A 21,694-nucleotide genomic window follows, 5' to 3' on the forward strand; every position below is an offset into this window, starting at 1 on the left:
AGAGTTACTGCAGGTGCCATTCATGCAGACTGAAGCTACCATGAGACATCTAGGGCAGAATTTATCTTCAGCTCTGCAAACAGTGTTCACTATGGGCCAGACTAGATCTGACATGTGAGCAGCCACTTGAAGGAAAGGACTATAGCTCAGTGGCAGAGCATCTGTTCTGCATGTAGAAGGTCCCAAGTTTGATTCTCCAGGCAGGGCCAGGAAAGATCCCAATCTGAAGTGCTGGAGAGCTGCTGCCAGCCAGTGAAGACAACAGAGCTGGATGGAGCAAAGTTCAGACTTGGTGCAAGGTTCCACCTTCTCCCTTCCTCCTTCCTTCCTTCCTTCCTCCCTCCCTCCCTCCCTCCCTCCCTCCCTCCCTCCCTCTTTCTTTCTTTCTTTCTTTCTTTCTTTCTTTCTTTCTGATTCAACAGTAGCATGGTAGGGAAAGTATGTTTAACCCTTTCCCCATGGACACATTTTTGTGATCAAAACACCCACCCAGCTGTTCTTCTCTTTACAGGAGAAAAGATACAGGGTACATTTTTCCCTTAGAGTAGAAAGGCAGATAGGTAGGAGGATACTGATGAGGGGAACTGCCTGCAGGTATACACCCCTGCTGCTGCTTCTTTGGTCAGATTTACAATGATATAAATGAATTATATTGGGCAATATTCAGCTGTTAAGGATTTACACTAGCAAAATGGAACTCCCCCCCCTACACCATATGCACCCCTTCCCCAAATCTGCTTTGGAGGGTTGAAAAAATCAAAGGCGAATATCACTGATTTCTTCTGCTTTAAGGGGGGGGGGAGCCAATGTGACTTATGTTTGTGACATCAGCACCCATAGCACCAATCCCCATTCTCAACTGTGTCCTAACAAAGGGGGCAATGATAGTTGAGAGTGCTGATTGGTGCAATGGCAGCTGATATCACAAAGGCAGTACTGTTCCTTACGCTAGATATGGCTGATAACCCTGGTGAGTGTCTCTGAACAAAGCCACAGTGATGGGCTCCAGCTGAAAGAGAAGTGCAGGAAAAGGAAGCAGGGACCCAAGATACAGAAGCATCAGATCCGTGGAAAGAAAGGTACAGCAAAACCAGCTGGGAAGGGATGCAGCCAGCTTATACGTTTTATCACCAGTGGGGTGGCATTTTCTAACAATTCTCCATGCATGTTTGGAAGGAAATGTAGGACAGTCTAATTTGGAGATGTATATACCCAGACTTGCGGTACCACTTCTCCACAATTTGCAGAATGTTGTCCTCGCCTGGTGAGGTGGACCCAATGACCCATACCTCCAAGATGACAGCGCAGATCTGTCGCACGCACTGGATGATGGCATCTGGTACTCCAGAGACTGTCACAGCCCTCTCGGTGGAGTTGGGGAGGAGGTCTCCAGCCACTTGGACTTGTGCTCCTGTGGTCTGCATTAGGGGCCAAAAGCAAATTCTCAGTCTTTCTGGGCATTCTGATGAACCCTGCCCACCCAGAGAACAGCCAGGTCAGAAGCAGCACATGGATCACTAGAAGGGAAGTATTTCAGAGTCTTCTTCTAATGGTATGATTTCCTAAGCAGAGATTAATCCACACGCAGTTAAAAGAATTCACGAGATCCTCTCAAAGAAATGTTTGTAGTTTACCTCACAATTTTATTACTATTATTTCTTATTTATTAAATTTGTATACCTCTTCTATTTCTCCTTATTAAAACTATTTTTTTAAATAAACAACTCCTCAGTGTCTCTCTATCCCTGCTTTCCTCAAACTTCTCCTGTTGTTTAAAACCAGTTTTTGTTTCTGTGACCCTCCATCTCTGCTTTACTCAAATTTCTGCCGCTGTTTGAGTACAGTGAGAAAGGACAGACAGTGAAATGAAAAAAAATGGCAGTTTTAGATTTTCTCCTCTTTCATTCGTGCCTCACGAGGGGCACCAAACCCCATTAATCACTGGTCCCCTCCTCTGGGTCAGTCTCCAACCCTCCACCACACACTCATTAAGAGTCCCTGACAATATGTTATTAACAACCAACCAACCAACCCCCCCCCCAATCCATTTAATTTTCCCTAACTGACCAAGCCAAATGACAGCTTTACTCTTAAAGATGCAGTAACATATATCTGTCAGCATCGCCCTTGAGCCAGTGCACCAACTGGACTCATGCACTTCAACCCCGACTGGGCTAGGCGAGCTGGGTAGCACTGCCAGCGACCACCTTTCTCACAGGGACAGGTCACCGTGCTGTGGACTCACAGCTTAGAGCTGAGAGCACCGGATTCACTTGCTCAATAATACAGTCGTTGCGCAGCAGAGTTTTGCAGAGTCTTGCAGAGTATAAACCACTCGGAGAGCAGCTCTGTAGAATATCTTCCTTTTATTCTATAGCTACAACTATGATACAAAACTATATACAGAGCTAAAAGATCTAAGCATAAATCAATGCTACACTGAGAGTCTGCAGCTGCTCTTAGCAGCAACCTTATCTCTAGACACGATCTCTAACACTCTCTCTCTCTCCGATACACTGACTGACTCACTTGCTGACTGATTCACTCACTCACTAAGTAGAAAGCAGAACATTGCTCCTCCTCTCTGTAGAATCAGCAGGCTCCTCAGGAGATTCTTGGATATGGGAGGGGGTGAAATCTCCTCAATATCAGCTTTGCACACACACACCCCATGCTGATAGGAGATTGCAGAACAGGAGAGAGGAAAAGGCATGAAAATGTGGGAGGTCTGTGTGGAAGGGAGATTTGTAAGTAGGAAGTAGGAAAAGGGGTACGGAGGTGATAATATTGTGTGTGCACAAAAGCGGCTGCACAATGGGAGAGCACATAAGGCAGGGGCCGGCAAACTACAGCCCGGGGGCCGGATGCGGCCCCCCAGGCTCATAAATCCAGCCCGTGGACCCTGCTGCCCGCTTGGTCAGTCCCTGTCTGCTGCGGATGCCTCGCCACGCGGGAACTGACTTCTGTGACGCTGGCACGGCTTCTGGGCAGGTGGGAACGCTGGTGCAGCTTCGGATTGGCTGCAGGAAGTTCCTGCAGCCAATGTGAAGTCTTGCCACCTGTGGCTGAGGTAAACTCGGTGTGGCCATGGACAGAGGGGCCAGCTGGCCGGCAGCGGATCTGGGCATTGTGACAGGCGTATTGTGGGACCCCTGGCATAAGGCATGGAAATGCGGGGGGTGATCTATGTGCAAAAAAGAATTGAGAAAAGTAAGGAGGCAGGTGGAGGGGGGAAAGGAGTAAAGGTGAGAAGGAGGCAAGGAAATGGGGTTGAAGAGGAAAGCATGAGCATGCAAGACTGCAGAATAGGCGGAGATGGTGGCTTCAGAACTGGGCAGAAGGTAAAAAGGGTGCTTCATATTTGCAATGTGTGGGTGGAGGAAGAAGCAGGAGGTTCCCATGGGGGTGGTTTGTGTACAAGGGGGGGGTTGTACAAAAGGAGGGGGAAGGCATGGACATGGGGGTGGAGGTGCAAACAGGTGTAAAGTAGAGCTGCAGAACAGATGAGAGAAGCCCAGAAATGGGGTTGGGGAGGTGAAAAGTGAGCTTAGTAGTTGCATGGGGTGGGAAGGGGAAGCTCTAGGGAGTTAATGCAAGGGAATGGCAGCCCCTAGTTTTATAAAAAGTTCACTCAGGTAGCTTAGGATGAGTAGCAAATATGAAAACTAGGAAGAAAAATGGTTCAGGTACAGAAAACAAATGTAGAAGAACCAGGTATTCTTGTCCATGGAATGGAAAGGAATGAAGCAATCGGAGAAGAACTCAGATAACGGATTTCCAAAGTTTGTACCTCTCGGATCTCCTTTATTTTGGCTCCTGCTTTGCCAATGAGCGAGCCACATTGGCTGGCTGGAATGACCAGCCTCAGTGTGACAGGTGGCCTGGAGACAGTTCCTCCATTGGCAGCTCCTGTTCCCAGATCCTGAAACAAAACCAACGGGATGAGGTTCAAGTTTCAATGGGTTCCTTCAGAATCACCTTTTTGGTAGTAGTATGCATAAGACCATTCCGGATACACCACTCCTGTCCTGACACTCAGATGGTTTGGTTCTTTGCCCCAGCATTCCTAGGATCCATATGATGATATTTAGATTTTAGAAATCCTGGAGCAATCAGCCAATAACATTCCACATTGATTTCCAGGCATAACATGGCCTGATCTCCTAGCCTGGGTCATGATTGGGAGCATGATTTAACTCCCCGCCCCCCAACTCCTGACTCTACATGCCAGTATCATTAAAAAGATAACTCCTACATGCAAAGATAAGTATATCAGAACCTTTTCCATGTTTAGTCATAATCGTTCAATGAGGTATGTGGTTGAACATTCTCATGTATTTTATTGCACCATACACAAGTAGTAAAACAAATTTTTCTCAAAATCAGATTGTCCAATTGTCTTCTTTCTTGGGTGTGTATTAAGTTTATCAACTGGATCACAGAAACACTAAATCTCCCAGACCGTAAGAAACTAGGCTCCCTTATAGAAAGTGGGTTGCTTTCTCCTGCTATCTAGGATGTGATTGCTGTGCCAATGCCTTTTTGTATCTGTGTGTGTGTTTTAAACTGATATGTGGAGAAAAAACATATTTCTTTTGGTAACACCTCCTCCAGTTTCATCTGTACAAGGCACTGAAACTCTGTAAGGAGGAGACTCTGCCATGTGGAGGTAGAACTGAGAGACCACCTTACCTCCTCCAGCTTGAAAGCAATCATGGAAACAGCTCTAAAAACTGCATCAGTGGATCCTGTGATAGTGGTGATCCGTTCTGGACAGGATCCCTCTGAAATTGTGATCCTGGCTGTACTCTAAGAAAGCAAACCATGAGTAATGTCATTAATAATAATTTAACATTGCTACCAAGTGCTTAGAATGCTTTGTTGATATAAGAATCCTGTAAGATGGCTCCATATTACAGACTTGCAGCTAAGAGAGAGAGAGAGAGAGAGACCATTGAGATAGCTGTTGCACATGCACAGATACTTCACTGAATAGGTGTTCAGGGGATTAAAAGCACAGAGAAACAAATCAGGTAATTTGCACCTGGCGAAGACATCCCTGCCCCCTCTCTGGTGTGTACAGCAATGTAAAAATGTGACTTGAAATAGGGGGGGGGGTCTCTCTGCATCTCAAGTCATTGATTTGCATCTCACCTTTGCCAGATAACAGATCTATCTAGCTCTATTGTTGACAATAGTTCGCAGTGGCTCCCTCTCCAGGGTTTCAGAGGAAAAAAGCCTTTTCCAAATCACAGTCCTCCCTGGAGAACCCCAGGGACTGAACCTGGGGTTTTCTGCATCCACAAAAAGTTATCTACCATTGAGCTATGGTATTTCCCCTCTGTAGAATAATCATGTAACTTTAAACTTCATTTGAATTTTAAAGAAATGCTGACAGACAAGGCTTGTGCAGGCTGCTCCCCTGCCTTGTGCCTCTTCACATTTCTCCGCATACTCTTCTCAATTCTCATTCAGGATACCCACTTTCCTGACAAAAAAACCTTTTTCCAGATAAAATGTCCAGAATCGTATAGGCATTCTACACCATTCCATGTTTGACCGGCAGCCAATTCCAATCTAGAATGGAATTACTTCCACACTTACTTGTTCCCGTATCCTCTTCACAGTCTCTCCTTTCTGTTGGATTAATGACAAAAAAGTTCGTCAGACTTCCGCAGCTTCACAGATGCAACAAAGAAACAGCTACCACACACAAGAGCCTACATCAATCTTACCTTGCCTATGATACTGCCAACTTCCTGCAGAAACACAAAAGACATGAGAAGTTGAATTAAGGGAGATTTACAAATCAGCAGGAGTTTGGCAATGTCTGTATACTTTCTGCCAGAAAATGAGAAGGCAGCACTTTTCTTCGCCCCACCACCTCACAACATGGGTCATTCAGGATTTGACAGCTTAAATGAGAGGGATATCCCTCTTCCCAGACATTGGCAATCTCATGACCTTCCTTATTGGAGTCTTTACAAATAAAAAATGTTATGGTGAATTTACATGTTAATCCAGAAACCTTGGCAATGTCTTCTGCTGAGTCTATTTTGTCATTCCAGCTCGAGATTCCCCACACAGAAAAGGTATTGTGTGTAGGAAAGAATCACATCCACACGATACATTTAAAGCACATGGCTTACCCCAAAGAATACTGGGAACTGTAGTTTACCTATAAAAGAACTACAACTCCCAGCACCCTTAACTAAACTGAAGGAAGAATTGTGTACATTAAATATATGGTGTGTATGTGATTAGTATTTCAAGACGCCCTCCTGATTTAGAAGTAGGGTAGTGGCTCACTGAGTTTGGGGACTTAGGTTTGCATCATAGCCAATGTTCCCCACCAAGGCAAACAGCAAATCTGATCCAATGAGAGGTCTGCTATGGACCCTAATGAAATCAGGATCACAACCTAATACGGGAGTCTCTGTTTACTTACCTTCCCATGCATAAGCATTCGAAGGGTGAGAGTGATGCTGAGTTCTGCTTCGTCTAGTCCATTATCTGAGCCACTCATCCTATCTGGTGATGCCATGATGTAGGAATGCATGGGTCTGCTCCTAAGGAAACCAACACCCAGGGTCTAGCAGGAGCGGAAGGCGCCAAATCTGTAGACGCAGAGAGAGAAATAAAAGAGCCTCAGAAGGAACCTTGCTTGTAAATCAGCCCAGCGAGTTGGCAGGGCTGCAGTGATGAGGAAGCAGTGGTTGAGTTTCATGCAACGTCCTTTGATGCTTCTCGTCTCAGAGTCAGGGCGCCCTAGAGGATAATGATTACAACGATGAAGAGAAGCATCACATAAGGAAACATAGCAGCCTTTCCAGATGCAATTCACTTCAGAGAAACTCAGTCAAACATTATGATTTATTAATCAGATTTATATCCCAAACTCCCTCCAACAGGAGAACATACAACGATGATATACATAAGCAATCTGGGTAAAAAGGTAGGTGACATTTAAGAATATCCTGCCTCTCGACAAGGTTATTTCGATAGTCTATTTGCAGAGATCTTGGATGGTAGGAAGTGGGGATCCCTGGGTCAGAGCCACAGTACCATGTCCTGCTGGACACTTGATCTCCATTTTGTTCAGATATGTGATGGCAATGACCAGCTGTGTAATCCCTCCCTCACCTCCAGTGTATTGCATGGCTGGTTGCTGTTCAAGTGAGTGAAATTCTTGAATATCATAGATACCATATATATGGGGTGGGGGGGGTGAGGGGTGGAATATGAATCCCTGTGACCCACATGTGTGGGGTAAATAGCAAAATAATAGGCTGGGTGCCTGGATTCAAAACACAGGGCTAAACTCACCCGCCAGCAAGAGAGAGTCCCCAGTAGTAGAACTTACACAAAAGTCAAGCAGTAGTATAGTCCTAGGAATATAGGTTGTTAGACCCTTTTATCCCATCTAGTCCACTTGCAAACAGTGCTGCTCTCTTTCTACCCTTCTTTCAATGAACCGACCACACCCCTGTTAAGTAAGTTTAAAACACTTTACTTACAAAACATTCCAAAGGTGAGATTCATGCATTTATCCAAGCAGCAGCAAGGAGAACATAGGCAGAATACTTTTGGGTAGAAAACGCAGAAATATAGCTTCAAACATGTGCTCTAAGCTTAGAGCTTGCTTAGAAACATTTTCCTTTGTCACTTACATGGAGTGGAACAAGTGGGAACAGGAAGAGAAGGCTTCACTTTCTCATCGGAGAAGGGGGGACATAGCAGAGTCTAGGAATCCAGCTCTATTTTCTTAACGCTTTGTGCGGTAACTAGCACTTATGCGTAGTTATGTTTGACTGCAATTTCCCTACTATATCTCTCTTTTCTGAATGTTTGTTAATCTGTTCTAGAAAGGCATCGGCCATGTCTTCAGTATGGCTTTGTGGTCTATAGAAGACTCGCACAGAAAAGTTGCTGTTGTTTCCCTCTCCTACAATTTTTACCCAAATACTCTCAACCTCTCTTCCACCATCACTTGTCGCAGTCCTCAAGACTTTTGGACTGGGCTGAGGATCTTCAGCCCCTTCCCCCTGTTGTTATTAACTTTTAAAAAGTTTGGTTTTATTTATTTTGCTTACAGGGTGGCTCTCCCTCTAAAAAAATGCCTAAATGCTCAACTATATCTATAAATTAGCATATGCAAATTTGCACCATGGAATTTTAAGGATCTAGCAACACCCCCAACCCTATTTTGATATCTATTTCTTTGTAAAGGGAGAATCTTTGAATTAATGCAGTTGCCTCAGAGAGACATGAGCCAACAGTGTGACACGGCAGCTAAAAAAGCCAATGCAATTCTGGGCTGCATCAATAGGAGTATAGCATCTAGATCAAGGGAAGTAATAGTGCCACTGTATTCTGCTCTGGTCAGACCTCACCTGGAGTACTGTGTCCAGTTCTGGACACCACAGTTCAAGAAGGACACTGACAAACTGGAACGTGTCCAGAGGAGGGCAACCAAAATGGTCAAAGGCCTGGAAACGATGCCTTATGAGGAACGGCTAAGGGAGCTGGGCATGTTTAGCCTGGAGAAGAGGAGGTTAAGGGGTGATATGATAGCCATGTTCAAATATATAAAAGGATGTCACATAGAGGAGGGAGAAAGGTTGTTTTCTGCTGCTCCAGAGAAGCGGACACGGAGCAATGGTTCCAAACTACAAGAAAAAAGATTCCACCTAAACATTAGGAAGAACTTCCTGACAGTAAGAGCTGTTCGACAGTGGAATTTGCTGCCAAGGAGTGTGGTGGAGTCTCCTTCTTTGGAGGTCTTTAAGCAGAGGCTTGACAACCATATGTCAGGAGTGCTCTGATGGTGTTTCCTGCTTGGCAGGGGGTTGGACTCGATGGCCCTTGTGGTCTCTTCCAACTCTATGATTCTATGATTCTTTGGATCATCTGGTTTTAATTCCTGGGTTTTCTGGGTCATCTGGTTTTAATTCCTGGGTTTTCCCCTCTCAATGTTTAGACTAGTTGCTCCATTATAGGCTTTTTTGTGAATCCAAGAACTACACCTATAAAATAGGAGCAAGATTATTAACTTTCTGCAAACCATGTGGACCAGAGGTGTTCCTCCTCCTGTGTTTTATCTTGCAACACAGAGTGGAAGCCATGTTAGCCTGTTGCAGCAAAAAATGCAATTAGTCTTACGGCACCTTGAAGGCAACTGTATTATGTCATAAGCTTTCGTGGACTCAGGCCCACTTCGGCTTGCAAGGTAACTTCAGTTCACTTGAGAGGGTTAGAAATCGCAACTGACACAGAAGGGGAATTACGACACAGTTAACGCATTTTACATGTTCAGCTGGCTCGTTCACGAAGCCTCTCAAAAGGAAGATAATACTTTATTCAAGAAAGATAATACTTTAAAATTAAGGTCAACACGTTCATTACAGAATGCGAGGCCTTCTGTAGATGCACAGCTCTTTTTATCAGAACAATCTACTGCCAGCAATTTACTGTAATCCTAACTAATTCTGGGCTAGGCAATAAATATAAATAAAAGCCTGCACACACATCCTCAATGCCAGGGTGAGACATGTAAAGGAGGGCCCTCAAATGATCCAGCGCAGGCATTTAGAGACATGGCACATGCTGGATGAAAGCACAATTTGGAATTCAGATACTACTGTACCGGGCAAGTATCAGGCAAAGTCTGAAATATCGGATTCTATACCTCACCTGCTATTAAAGGTACAGCCAGACCATCACTTTTGTCACAGTTCGTTTCACTTTGTCCTTTAGGGCACAGCAAAACTCAATCTGCCACAACCAACCAACCATTCCTAGTATTTCCCCCAGGTCTCTCTCCTTGGTCCTAGTCCAACATTCTCTCCACTGTGCTATGGGCCCCTGCAGATTAGTGTTTTATTGTGGGTGTCTTCTGCAACATGTTATTGAGACAACAATAGTGCATTAGTGGGTGGATTTATTCTGCTTTACAGTGGTACCTCTGCTGCGAACGGGATCCGTTCCGGAGGCCCGTTCGCAACCTGAAAGGAATGCAACTCGCGTCTGCGCGTGCGCGGGTCACGATTTGCCGCTTCTGCACATGACATCATTTTGCACATCTTTGCATGCGCGAGTGGCAAAACCCAGAAGTAACACTTTCCGGTACTTCTGGGTCATCGCAGGACGCAGCCTGAAAACGCTCAACCTGATGCAAACATAACATGAGGTATGACTGTAGTTTGTTCTGCAATGCTTCCCCAATGTTACCACATTATTGCTGGCCTGAGAGGCTATAGCGCAACAAATGCAGTACAAAAATAAACCAGAGCATTTAAAAATAAACCAGGCATTAAATAAAAGTTTCAGGATATCAGCAGAAGATTGCAGGATATGCATTGACTGGAAATGAAGTGATATTGCAACCTCAAAGCTTTTTCCACGGTATTGAAAGCAGGATCATGTGTCACTGCACCAAAAGCATCATGAACACAAATTATCACAAATGTACCCTCCCCCCCCCAAAAAAAAAGTCTGGACAGGCCCTACTGTAAGTACACCCCATTGATTCTATTTTGGTTTGGGTCTTTTCATATTTGAGGAAGCTAGACAATAACTTTTTTGTTTCGTTTTTATTTTTAAAACTTGCATTCCACCTACTTTCGAAGGAATTCAAGGCAGCTAACAAATCCAAATACCAAAAACAATATTTCAGATATAAAACAATCACTTTTTCTGAACCCAGCCATTAAGATCACAAAAGTCATGGTACTAATTCAGACACAGCCAAGCACCAGGCAGAAAAATAATCAGCTGAAGGAGTTTTTTAAACAGCAACATCCTTACCCCTTGCCTGAAACCAAGAAGTGAAGGGGCCTGGTGCACTTTGCCTGCCAAACTATTTGGCAGAATGGGCACCACCACACAGAAGGCCGTAGCCCAGATTGCAATCAGCCACGCCTCGTGAAGATAAGGAATCTGCATCAGAGCCACAAATGATGGCCAGAGCATGTGGTGAGGAAAAAGCCAACCATTAAGAGGTGCACTTAAAATGCCAGAGTGGGTTTGGATATCGTTTTTGTTTTATTTTTACTTAATAAGAAATTGCTGAATTATAAATATGTGTGCATACAATAATAAGTTATTGCAGCTTGCTGGAAAATTAAGTTTTTGCGACAAGGACGATTGAGAATGGATCATGAAGTTGCTTTTAAGTAGATTTGGTTTTGGCTAAAAGAGCTTAACACACATAATTCAGTAGGTGCATGAGTACAATAATGTACATTCGCTGTCATATATTTTTAAAAATGCTTTGATAAGGAAAGAAGATGAGGAGCAGAGTTGCTCCACAATCAATAAAAAACACGCTGAAAATTATGTCCCTTTAATAAGCTCATACAATTTTCAGCAGTTGTGTGAAAAACTGCCAGTTTGGATGTGTCCAAAGTGTATTGATGACAGGTTTCCCATGTCTGCTTTTTGTGCCATGAATCTGTCACTTTGCTCAGTGGTCACACAGCAAACCTTTGTACAGACGTCACCTTTTACCCTTTTGCTTCTGGTGGAGCAGAAGTGAGCACAGCAGCTGTCAAAGGCCTTTGCTCCCTTTCTTTATGGAGCAGCCTCATTCAGGCTGTCAAGTGGATTCAGAGATAGGAGGACAAACTGCAGCCCCAGCAATGGAGCCTTGTCTATTCTTCAAACATAGGAAAGGGAAGCTCACTTACTCAGTATTAAAACTGTTGGACAGAAACATCCTCTGGAGCCATTATTGCAAGCTAGGAAGTTCAGCAGGCAAGACACTCTCACCTCCATCACACTGGCGGCAACAACAACAAGTTAATGCTCAATACCCAGGGAGCAGCCAGTATTGATTGACTGTTTCAGTGAAGACATCAGGGCTCTCATGTTCCTGGAGTATCATCCAGATCAAAGAATCATTCTAGTCTTTATAAGCACTAGGAAGGATGGGGAACATCTATCCACGTCTCACAGAACATGCTTTCAAATGAATTTTGAAGTGAACAGATATATGTTCTTTGCGTTTGATTGTCGTCAAACCATCTGGTAATGCAATGTATATTCAAGAGGAGGCATGTGAGGGTGCCTGCTGCCACATGCACCAGAAACAGCAATGCTGCCATGTGAGATACGTCCCACCACAAAATCTCAACTGAAGGTTTCCAAAACTCTTCAGCAAGGAAGCCTAAGTAATGGGGATACCAGAATTTGATGGGACCAACATACTTTAAAAACCTTGTAGTTAAGGGCCAAACGAGACCAAGCTTCTTTTTGTGTGTCCCCCCAATCTCCATATACAAAGAGGGTCGGTCTTAGTTGAGCAGAAAAAGGAGAACATAGGTAGGTGCTGCTGCTGAACTTCCTTTGCTTCTGTGCCTTACTTCCTCTCAGGCCATTGCTCCTCGCTTTTCTCTAACTGCAGTTCTACGATTCCTAAGAGCAGCTCTGCCCCATCCTTGGCAGTCCTCATAAACAGTAATAATTCACTTTGCTTAAGATTAATCAACCTGAGCTTTCTGCTTCTTTCCTCATCTTGGAAACAAGACCTTTCCAAGAGTCCCCTCTCCGTGCTCTGCCTGTGTTGATTTGCCTGTTGGATCTATGTTTGGTCTAGCGTTGCCCTCTGCGCAACCTCCACCATGCTGCCTCAAACCCAACCTTCCTGCTAATAATGTGTGTGGCTCTCTGCGTCAGGCGCATCATCAGAGGCATCTGTGGAATGCAAACCCACACAGTGATGTGCCAGCCCATGTGCTTCCCCTCCCCCAACCAGAGTCCCTAATCACCCTCTTCTGAGGGGAACGAGGAGACACAGAAGCAGCAGCAGCGGAGGGCATGGGCTGCCCCCTCCCCTTTTGTTTCTTCAATAACCCGAGCCAAAATGGTCTTAGGTCCCTTCTGAAAATCCATAAGGAAAACAGGCTGAAAATGCTAGTTAACCCAGTGATGAGGCGAGAAGGCGACAGCTGTGTAAATGCAGACACTGGACACCCACCCCCCTTTCTGATCTTTCTCAGCTGTCCCAGGCGGCAACTGTCCCTATCAAAGAGTCCTCAGGGGGCTTATTTAGACTCCAGCGCCTTTATTCTTGCCTGAGAGAGTGAGTGCCAGGAAAACCTGGGGCTTTGTTTGGGACAACAACAAGTTATGGCAGGCGAGACAACAGAAGAGAAGCCATCAGGCCTCTTCTTTCATTTGCTGGGCTTGGAGGGCTCCTCTTTCCTGTCAGACAAAGCCTCCAGAAAAAGACCCCTCTGAGGCAGAGGACAGAAGACCGTGTGTGTGTGTGTGTGTGTGTGTGTGTGAGAGAGAGAGAGAGAGAGAGAGAGAGAGAGAGAGAGAGAGAGAGAACCACAGACTTCAATTATGTAGTAATTATTGGTTGTGGGTATTAGGCTGTGTGCACAACAAACACATTACCAGGGGAAAACATATCAAAACACTGTACAGCGGTACCTCGGGTTAAGTACTTTATTTGTTCCGGAGGTCCGTTCTTAACCTGAAACTGTTCTTAACCTGAAGCACCACTTTAGCTAATGGGGCCTCCTGCTGCTGCTGCGCCGCCAGAGCACGATTTCTATTCTCATCCTGAAGCAAAGTTCTTAACCTGAAGCACTATTTCTGGGTTAGCGGAGTCTGTAACCTGAAGCGTATGTAACCTGAGGTACCACTGTATTCAATTTTAAAAATGCTAGGATGCACATGGATTTTGTGGCCAACACTGTGTGCATACCTCTTTGCAAACCAGCTGTGGGGGTGCACTGGATGCAGAGTAAACAGGACTACATGCACAGCCTAAGATTGGTCCTAGACACACAGGGCTTGGCTTGGCTTTGCCGCTTTAATACAAAGCAAAAAGTGGGGAAGTCCCAAATATTGCAAACCAATATTTATGAAAGCACTTTTATTCTGAACCTCAGCTATTCCTTGGAAATCATACAGAAAAGGAAAGAAACAAAACCATAGGCATTCATGCAATAGCAAAAGCCATTACATTTTGCCACAAACTCCAGTTTACACGCATAGCATATCGTTGCCTCGTTAGTACTGAAATAAGCATTCATTTTAAAAAAAATTCATGGAAGGGGGAAAAAATACGTTGTCCTGTTTATTCAGGACATTTGGTCAATTGATAACTTTTTTAAAAGTCAGGCCTCCTAGTGCTAAAGGTTAAGTGAGACAAATGTGGCACTCTGATGTGTTGAGGAATAATTCAAACCCACCCTTTTAATCATTATACTTTTCAGGTATTTTCAGGTCAACTGAATATTATGGGAAACTTGTGTCTTCCTCCAGTCCCAAACCTACTTCCTGTCTCCCAGCTGGGACGAGATATTTATGTGAAATTATGTCATCATTACATCACTCCTGTTGTTTTATATACAGGAAGAGAGGTTTGTTTTTTGTATAGATACTATCATTATAAATTTGCCGGTTTTGAGCTAATCAAAAGCATTTTGATTATAATTTCAATTATGATCATCAAAATATTGGTTATTGGTTCACAAACACCTAATTTTTGATGATACTTCCTGAACCTGAACCTGAACCAGAACTCTGGGTGAGATTTGTTGTTGTTTAGTCGTTTGGTCGTGTCCGATTCTTCGTGACCCCATGGACCAGAGCACACTAGGCACTCCTGTCTTCCACTGCCTCCCGTAATTTGGTTAAACACATTTTAGTAGCTTCGAGAACACTGTCCAACCATCTTGTCCTCTGTCGTCCCCTTCTCCTTGTGCCCTCAATCTTTCCCAACATTAGGGTCTTTTCCAGGGAGTCTTCTCTTCTCATGAGGTGGCCAAAGTATTGGAGCCTCAGCTTCAGGATCTGTCCTTCCAGTGAGCACTGAGGGCTGATTTCCTTAAGAATGGATAGGTTTGATCTTCTTGCAGTCCATGGGACTCTCAAGAGTCTCCTCCAGCACCATAATTCAAAAGCATCAATTCTTCGGTGATCAGCCTTCTTTATGGTCCAGCTCTCACTTCCATACATCACTCCTGGGAAAACCATAGCTTTAACTATACAGACCTTTGTTGGCAAGGTGATGTCTCTGCTTTTTATGATGCTGTCTAGGTTTGTCATTGCTTTTCTCCCAAGAAGCAGGTGTCTTTTAATTTCGTGGCTGCTGTCACCATCTACAGTGATCATGTAACCCAAGAAAGTAAAATCTCTCACTGCCTCCATTTCTTCCCCTTCTATTTGCCAGGAGGTGATGGGCCCAGTGGCCATGATCTTCGTTTTTTTGATGTTGAGCTTCAGACCAAGCTTTAGACTCATTCAGACAGGATGAGATAGATATATTCAAATCTATGGTTGCTGAAGGGCAGCAATATGGTAGGAAGCAGAGATATGGATAGAATTCATTCTTGTTTTATGCTCTGACTGAGAAGAGCAAATGTATCTCCAAACATACTGGAAACATGTTAAGATTTCTCATAACTTTCACCATTTTGGCCTTGATTTCTAACATGTACTGTCTTCAGCTAAAGTTGCAAACTGGGCATAAGTACCATTGAATTTAATGGGACTTACTTCTGAATGCACATGCATAGTGTTGGGCTTTATTCGGGAATTTTGCAAAGGTAGCTTTATAAATCTGAAATTATGTTCTGCTGTTTTCCCTAAGATAAACCTTTTTATGGTTTAAGATTTAACTCATTTTGCCCTGGGTTATTCTTACATCTCATGACAAATAGCAAGCTGTATACTGCATGGCACTTTTGTTACCTGAAAATTACATTTCAGAGCAGAATGAATAGTGAGATTGGAAAGCTCCTGGATTAAAATAAGAAATGGTGCGTATATGCTATGGTTCTCCAAGAATAATAAAGTTGGGCGTTGCCTCAAATATCATCTAGCCTATTCCCTGACAATGCAGAAATCTACTGCTGGAGCATCCTTGATATGTGGCCACCCAACCTGCTTAGAAACCTCTAATGAAAGAAAGTTCACCACCTTCCAATATAATTTCTGCCATTGTCAAACAGCTTTTAGCATCAGGAAGTAATTACTCTTTTAAGGCAAAATCTCTTTTCTGATCATTTGTACCTGTTAGTTCACATCCTGCTGACTAGAGTAACAGAAAACAAATTTGCTCCATCATCCGTACAACAGCCTTTCAAATATTTGAAGACAGCTATCATATTTTCTCTTAAATGTTTTCATCTTCAGGCTAAACATACCCAGTGCCTTCAGCCTTTCCCCATAAGACTTGGTCTCCAGATCCTCACCATCTTTGTTGCCATTGTCTCTGAACACATTCCAGTTTGTCAATATGCTGTGCAGCCCAGAACACTATCTCACATCAAAGCTGACCAAAGCAAAAAGTAATGGCGCCATTACTTCTTGTGGAGCCAAACACTACATTTCTGTTGATAGAACTGCATTAGCTTTTTAGCGGCTACATTGCACTGCCAACTCCTGTTTTGACTTGTGGCCAACTAAAACCCCTACAATCATCTTTTTTTACATGTGCTTCTGTCTCGTTCTGGCTACCTCAAGATCGTTGGATGGAAGTATGCTTTTAAACTGTAATTGCTTTTAAAATGTTTTCAACTGCAACTGCTTCTAGATGTTTTTAATTCTAAATGTTTTTAGAGTGTTTTAATCTGTTTCACAAAGTTTTTGCTTTGTTTTTGTTTTTAAATTGTGTATCTATTTGCTGCCCTGGCCTCCTTAGCAAGGAAGGGTGTGATATAGATTCAACAAACAAGTCACGTGCCACCCATTCTATGTGCATTTGGTTTTTCCAACTGGAATGCAGAATGTTACATTTATCTCTGTTGAAATTCATCTTGTTTTGACCCAGTCAACCTGAATCCTGTTTTTATTTCTAAGGGATTAGCTACCGCTCCTAGCTTCATGTCATCTACAAAATGGATGTGTATTCCCTCTAATCCTTTGTCCATGTTATTTGTAAAGATGTTTAACAACACTGGACCTGTGACAGAACCCTGGGGTACCCCACCTGTTGCTCTGATGCTTGCTTTTTTAAAAAAATAACCTGTCTTGTGTGATCATTCTAGTGGAAGGCCGTGTCTAACTGAATGAAAACAAATAAACAATAGGAAGGAATTCATCTGGAGCTGAAGATTTGAATTCGTCTAGAGGGCTATATTGCCTCTTTACTTATCTTGGGCTGCAACTTCCCTCTTTCTCTCATTTGGTCTATCTTTGCAAGGCTGAGCAGAGTATCGCTTGTGGGAGAAGAGAGGACTGCGGCAAAGTAAGAGTTAATCAGTTCATTCTCCTTTGTTACTCACTAACATATCTCCATCTTCTCCATCCAGTAGATCTATCACTTCCCTCTTCTTCCTCTTGCTCCTAACCTAGAAATAATAATCATCCCCTTTGTTATTTTCAATATCTTTCAAGCCTACACTCATTCTGAGCTTTAGTCCTTCTGACACACCTCTCCCTACAAGATTTGGACATTCATCCTTGGTGGTTTGCCTCTCCCTGCATTTCATGCACATGCCCCTTTCAAATCTAAGCGCTCCTTGAACAACCAACCTAGATTTCAAAGCTTGTTTTTCTACCCTTATTTCCCCGCCCCTAAGTTCACAAATTAGTTCCATTTTGCTAATTCTTCCACTGAGATTGGTTTTCTAATACATTCATTAATAGACTGTTTTCAATACTTTTTTTTTTTTACCTACAAGCCAATGGGCAGTGGGGCACACCCGTTTGCCAAAATGGCGCCATAAACAACTGCTGCCAAATAACATTGTCTCTCCCTTTTGTCCTAAGCAAATATTACTAAAAATAAATAAATTTTGCCAGCAGTAGCATTCTCCTGGTAGAGAGGTTTCAGTCCTTGACCTGAAGCAAGCATTTATAGTAATTACTGTGGAACGAGGAGTGTACAAATAAATCAGGATTGAAATATATATTTCTTATTCCCTGGGAATAACAAATCAGCTACTACCTATGCCACACACTGGCATGCCGCCACAGCCACGGCCTCTCGCCTGATCTACCACAGCAACATGTTTTGAGGAGAAAATTCCTCCCTTAATTTTTCCAGAGCAGGTGATCAATATAACCCCCTGCATGTGATTGAAACACAACCTCCTTAAGCATTTAATCCCACTTATACCCTGATCCTTTGTTAGTGACCACAGGGACTCGTTCAGAACTAGCTTAGTTTGGACGTTTCTACAGTGAAGTCAGTGGTGTAACAGAGGGGGAGTCCATTTGGAATCTGGATCTATTGCTCATACAATCCTAGTAGTTATTTTTGCCCTGCCAGGGAATCCTGTTACGGCAAAGTCCGCTCTGTAGATTACTGTAGGCATTTTACAGCCCCTTTCAGATTTCTGCTATAAAGCAGTAGGGCTGAATTTTTGAGGTGGAAAGGGTGGGTGCTTCACAGGAGGAGAAGGAATCTGAGGAGTCCTGCCTTATCTCTCGAGGGATGCAGGTTGGATAAAATTTCAAAAAGGACATTAGAGAAAACTATGAAAGCATTGCTATTGAATTCTGGGGGAATGGTGATAAATAAACAGTCTTTTCTTTTTTTTCAAGGGATACATGGCAACCCCAAGACCTCCACCCTATGAAGTTCACAGTCCATGGCTCTGTAAATATCACAAATAAAAAATCCTGAACCGAAATCACCTATGAGTTATCTGACTCCATCCAAAATCCCAAGCCTAAGGCTACAATCCTAAACATACTTACTGACTAAGGAGTAAATCCGATTGAGCCCACTGAGATCTACTTCTGGGTAAGCATGCTTAGGATTGTGCTGCACAAATGAAAAAGTGGCCTGATTTGGCTTTCATTTTGATGCTTAGTTGCCCTTTCGAACGACTTCTCCCACCCCTTGAAAATTAGGGCAAAGGATGGTAAGCGCAGCAAACTAGATGGGAAATCCCAGCTCTGGCTGTTGCTGGGTTCTCAGAGGACGAGGAGAGCAAAGATGATACGGATCGTATGAGCAACTGGCAGCTTGAAAAGGGAGCAGATGGCATGAGTGACAATATCTGCCAATGGAAGGGATCATCAGCCCACGCCTCTTATTAGTGCCTGATCCATTGACAGCACTTCGGCTCCCAGGGCTCAGCGCAGCTCTCCATCAAAGCACCCAGATTACTTGGCAGAGGCTAGGAAGCATGAGGAGAGGGCTATATTTTATCCAGCTGAAGAAACAAGCAGGACATACTGTGTACCCTTCCCCCGAAGCCCCCATTGAGCATGCTGAAGCCTTGGGCCAGAAGCCACAAGGAACAGCTCCTCTTTACCATCATAAAGACACTAAACTCTTCTAGTCGATGTTTTTCTGCTTCACACATTACTGGTTGAGTGTTTGCAGGCGCAGGGGTCATTTCCAGACTGTTGCTATTTTCGGATGGGATTCCGTCGTGGAAATTCAGGTTGCACAATTAGAACTGATTTGGTGCTCTTGCGCAACACACATGTTACTTGCACCCCACCCAAAAAATCAGTCTTTTGTGATAGGGAATGTGATGGGGGGAAATGCATCAGAAAATATGGGATAACAATTGCTTCATGCAACATTATATTATGTCCCCGGCAAATAAATCAGAATGAATGCTCAGTAAATAGCTGACATGGTACAATCTCCCCACAAACTGTGCAAACAAATCAGGACAAATGCTTACAAAAAAAAAAAAAGCAATCATTGAAGACCAGTGTGATCATCCATCATATATACAGTATGCCATAAAGAAATGCAATGCAATGCACACACACATTTACTCCATAAAGTATGGAGCAGTCCTTAGATATTCCTATGAGCTGATATAAAGCTAGAGTGACTAGAATATCCCCAAAGGAGTGACAGACTAGGATCCAAGCAATTCTTGCAGTATCACCAAATATTAGGGTAATTACTGTTCAGATAGTAGCAGTATGCAATGACATAGTACCATTTGTGTTACATTCACAGGAAGAATCCATAAGCACTGAATCACAAAGGGATAGGGTGCAGATTCCTATATGTTGAAGGGAGCAATACCCTTTCAGATCACCACCACCATATGGACCCTTCTTTTGAGGCCAAACACTGCAGGACTAGACACATTGAGGCCTACAGGAGATGTGGATGTGGATGCACACATGCCACATTAATCCTAGCCTCGAAATCCAATATATCTAGCCCTCTTCCTTCATGGAGCTATACAGAAACCATACAAGACTCTACCCAATACCTGCTAGATAGGGCTGGGAGACAACTCAGTCTAAAAGCCTGCCAGTCTGTGTGGACAATACGGAGCTAAGTGGAGCAATGGCCGGGCTTGGTACAAGGCAGCTTCTACTCCAAAGTCCTGCCCTGAATGTACCTCTGCCCTGTGAGAGAAAAGTGAGTGAGGTTCAAGGAGGGGAGAGGTGTATCCCTTTTATTTCTCAACCTCAAGTTGCTTTCAGATTGGGGTGCTGCTCATGCAGATGTTTTTCACAGCATCCGCACAACTCTATCATCATCATCAAAACACCACCCTGTAGTTTTTAAACATTTGATTTGTATTTTCAGTAAGTAAAAAGAGCCTATTCTATACCCACTGCCACTGCTGATGCAGAAACTTAATAGTGCATTTCAGGGGTGGGTAGTTTTTGTCACGCATGTGCATTGATATTTGCATCTCCATCTCACACCTCTACTCTGCTTCATCCTCATCTAGGGCACAAGCTGGGCATTTTGTTTCCAGCATCCCAAACAATACAGGCATGCCTATTTCCATCGCTTGCTTCATGCTGAAGGCATGTACCAATTTTACAACCTTGGTCCAGAGGGACTCTTCTTTCAAGATCTCCACACTGTACATGCAGGGGTTTGCCTTGGAGAATGTAGTTGCAGGATATACCAATCAGGCTTTTAAAAAGACCTCTTTGTCACTCTTCTACAAGACAGGCAAATTTACGAAATTAAATTTACACCCCACTCTTTCTCAGGGAGGCTTAAAGCATGAAAGTAAGACCAAGAGGGGTAAAACTTAAAATATTTAAAAACTGCAACTTTCACAGCCAGGTTTAAAATAGGAGCAGTTAAATTCCGCGGTGCAACAAAGGTCTGACCAAATAAATGTTTTGGTCTTCTATCTAAAAATGGGGCAGAGGGCTAATTCTGCCTGGGAGTTTCATACATGGGGTTCTGCCACAGAAACGCCTTGTCCGGTGTCACTACTCTTTGCCACCTTAGCCAACGGGACCTCCTGATCATAGCATATAGCCAGCAGGCGTTGAAAAAGGTGTTTCGTAAAGAACTTAGTTCCCAGACCACTTAGAACTTTGAACACATGTTCTCATCACTTGAGTTGGGACAGGTAGCTCATAGACAACCAGTAGTAGTAGTAGTTTGGATTTGATATCCCACTTTATCACTACCTGAAGGAGTCTCAATGCGGCTAACAATCTCCTTTCCCTTCCTCCCCCACAACAAACACTCTGAGTGAGGTGAGTGAGGCTGAGAGACTTCAAGAAGTGTGACTAGCTCAAGGTCTCCGAGCAGCTGCATGTGGAGGAGTGGAAACGCGAACCCGGTTCACCAGATTACGAGTCCACCGCTCTAAACCACTACACCACACTGGCTCACACACAGTGCAGTGCCTTGAGGATCAGAGTGATATGAACCCCTCTCACTGCTCCAAATAACAAGCAGGAAGCAGCATTCTGGACTGGGTGCAGCTTCTGGGTCATCTTCAAAGTGGCCCCATGTAATGCACATTACCGTGATCTATACAGGGTTACT

At 43.7% G+C, this 21,694-nt stretch overlaps 1 protein-coding gene and 1 long non-coding RNA gene across 5 annotated transcripts in view; one reads left to right on the top strand and one right to left on the bottom strand.

The window, feature by feature from the left end:
* Positions 1 to 21,694, bottom strand: part of PCBP4 (poly(rC) binding protein 4) — a gene marked incomplete at its 3' end in the record, with an annotated part of 40,174 nt that overhangs the window by 13,460 nt on the left and 5,020 nt on the right. For all 3 annotated transcript variants that reach the window (XM_081850488.1, XM_081850487.1, XM_081850489.1), the window contains exons 2-7: positions 6,449 to 6,617; positions 5,736 to 5,759; positions 5,605 to 5,637; positions 4,693 to 4,809; positions 3,791 to 3,922; positions 1,290 to 1,418 (exon numbers count right to left, since the gene is read on the bottom strand). In XM_081850488.1, coding sequence (XP_081706614.1) covers positions 1,290 to 1,418; positions 3,791 to 3,922; positions 4,693 to 4,809; positions 5,605 to 5,637; positions 5,736 to 5,759; positions 6,449 to 6,559 — 546 coding nt within the window. In that variant the 5' untranslated portion in view covers positions 6,560 to 6,617. The remainder of the gene's footprint in view (positions 1 to 1,289; positions 1,419 to 3,790; positions 3,923 to 4,692; positions 4,810 to 5,604; positions 5,638 to 5,735; positions 5,760 to 6,448; positions 6,618 to 21,694) is intronic.
* On the top strand, positions 378 to 18,596 carry LOC309335467. Of its 2 annotated transcripts, XR_014153526.1 has the most exons (5): positions 378 to 1,079; positions 4,615 to 4,828; positions 6,912 to 6,955; positions 14,229 to 14,375; positions 18,508 to 18,596. It is a non-coding gene; the product is annotated as an uncharacterized lncRNA (long non-coding RNA). The 2 variants fall into 2 exon arrangements; XR_014153527.1 differs by lacking the exon at positions 14,229 to 14,375 and having other exon boundaries at positions 379 to 1,079.

The sequence above is a fragment of the Podarcis erhardii genome (assembly GCF_964252035.2).
Source record: "Podarcis erhardii genome assembly, chromosome: 2".
NCBI lineage: Eukaryota > Metazoa > Chordata > Lepidosauria > Squamata > Lacertidae > Podarcis > Podarcis erhardii.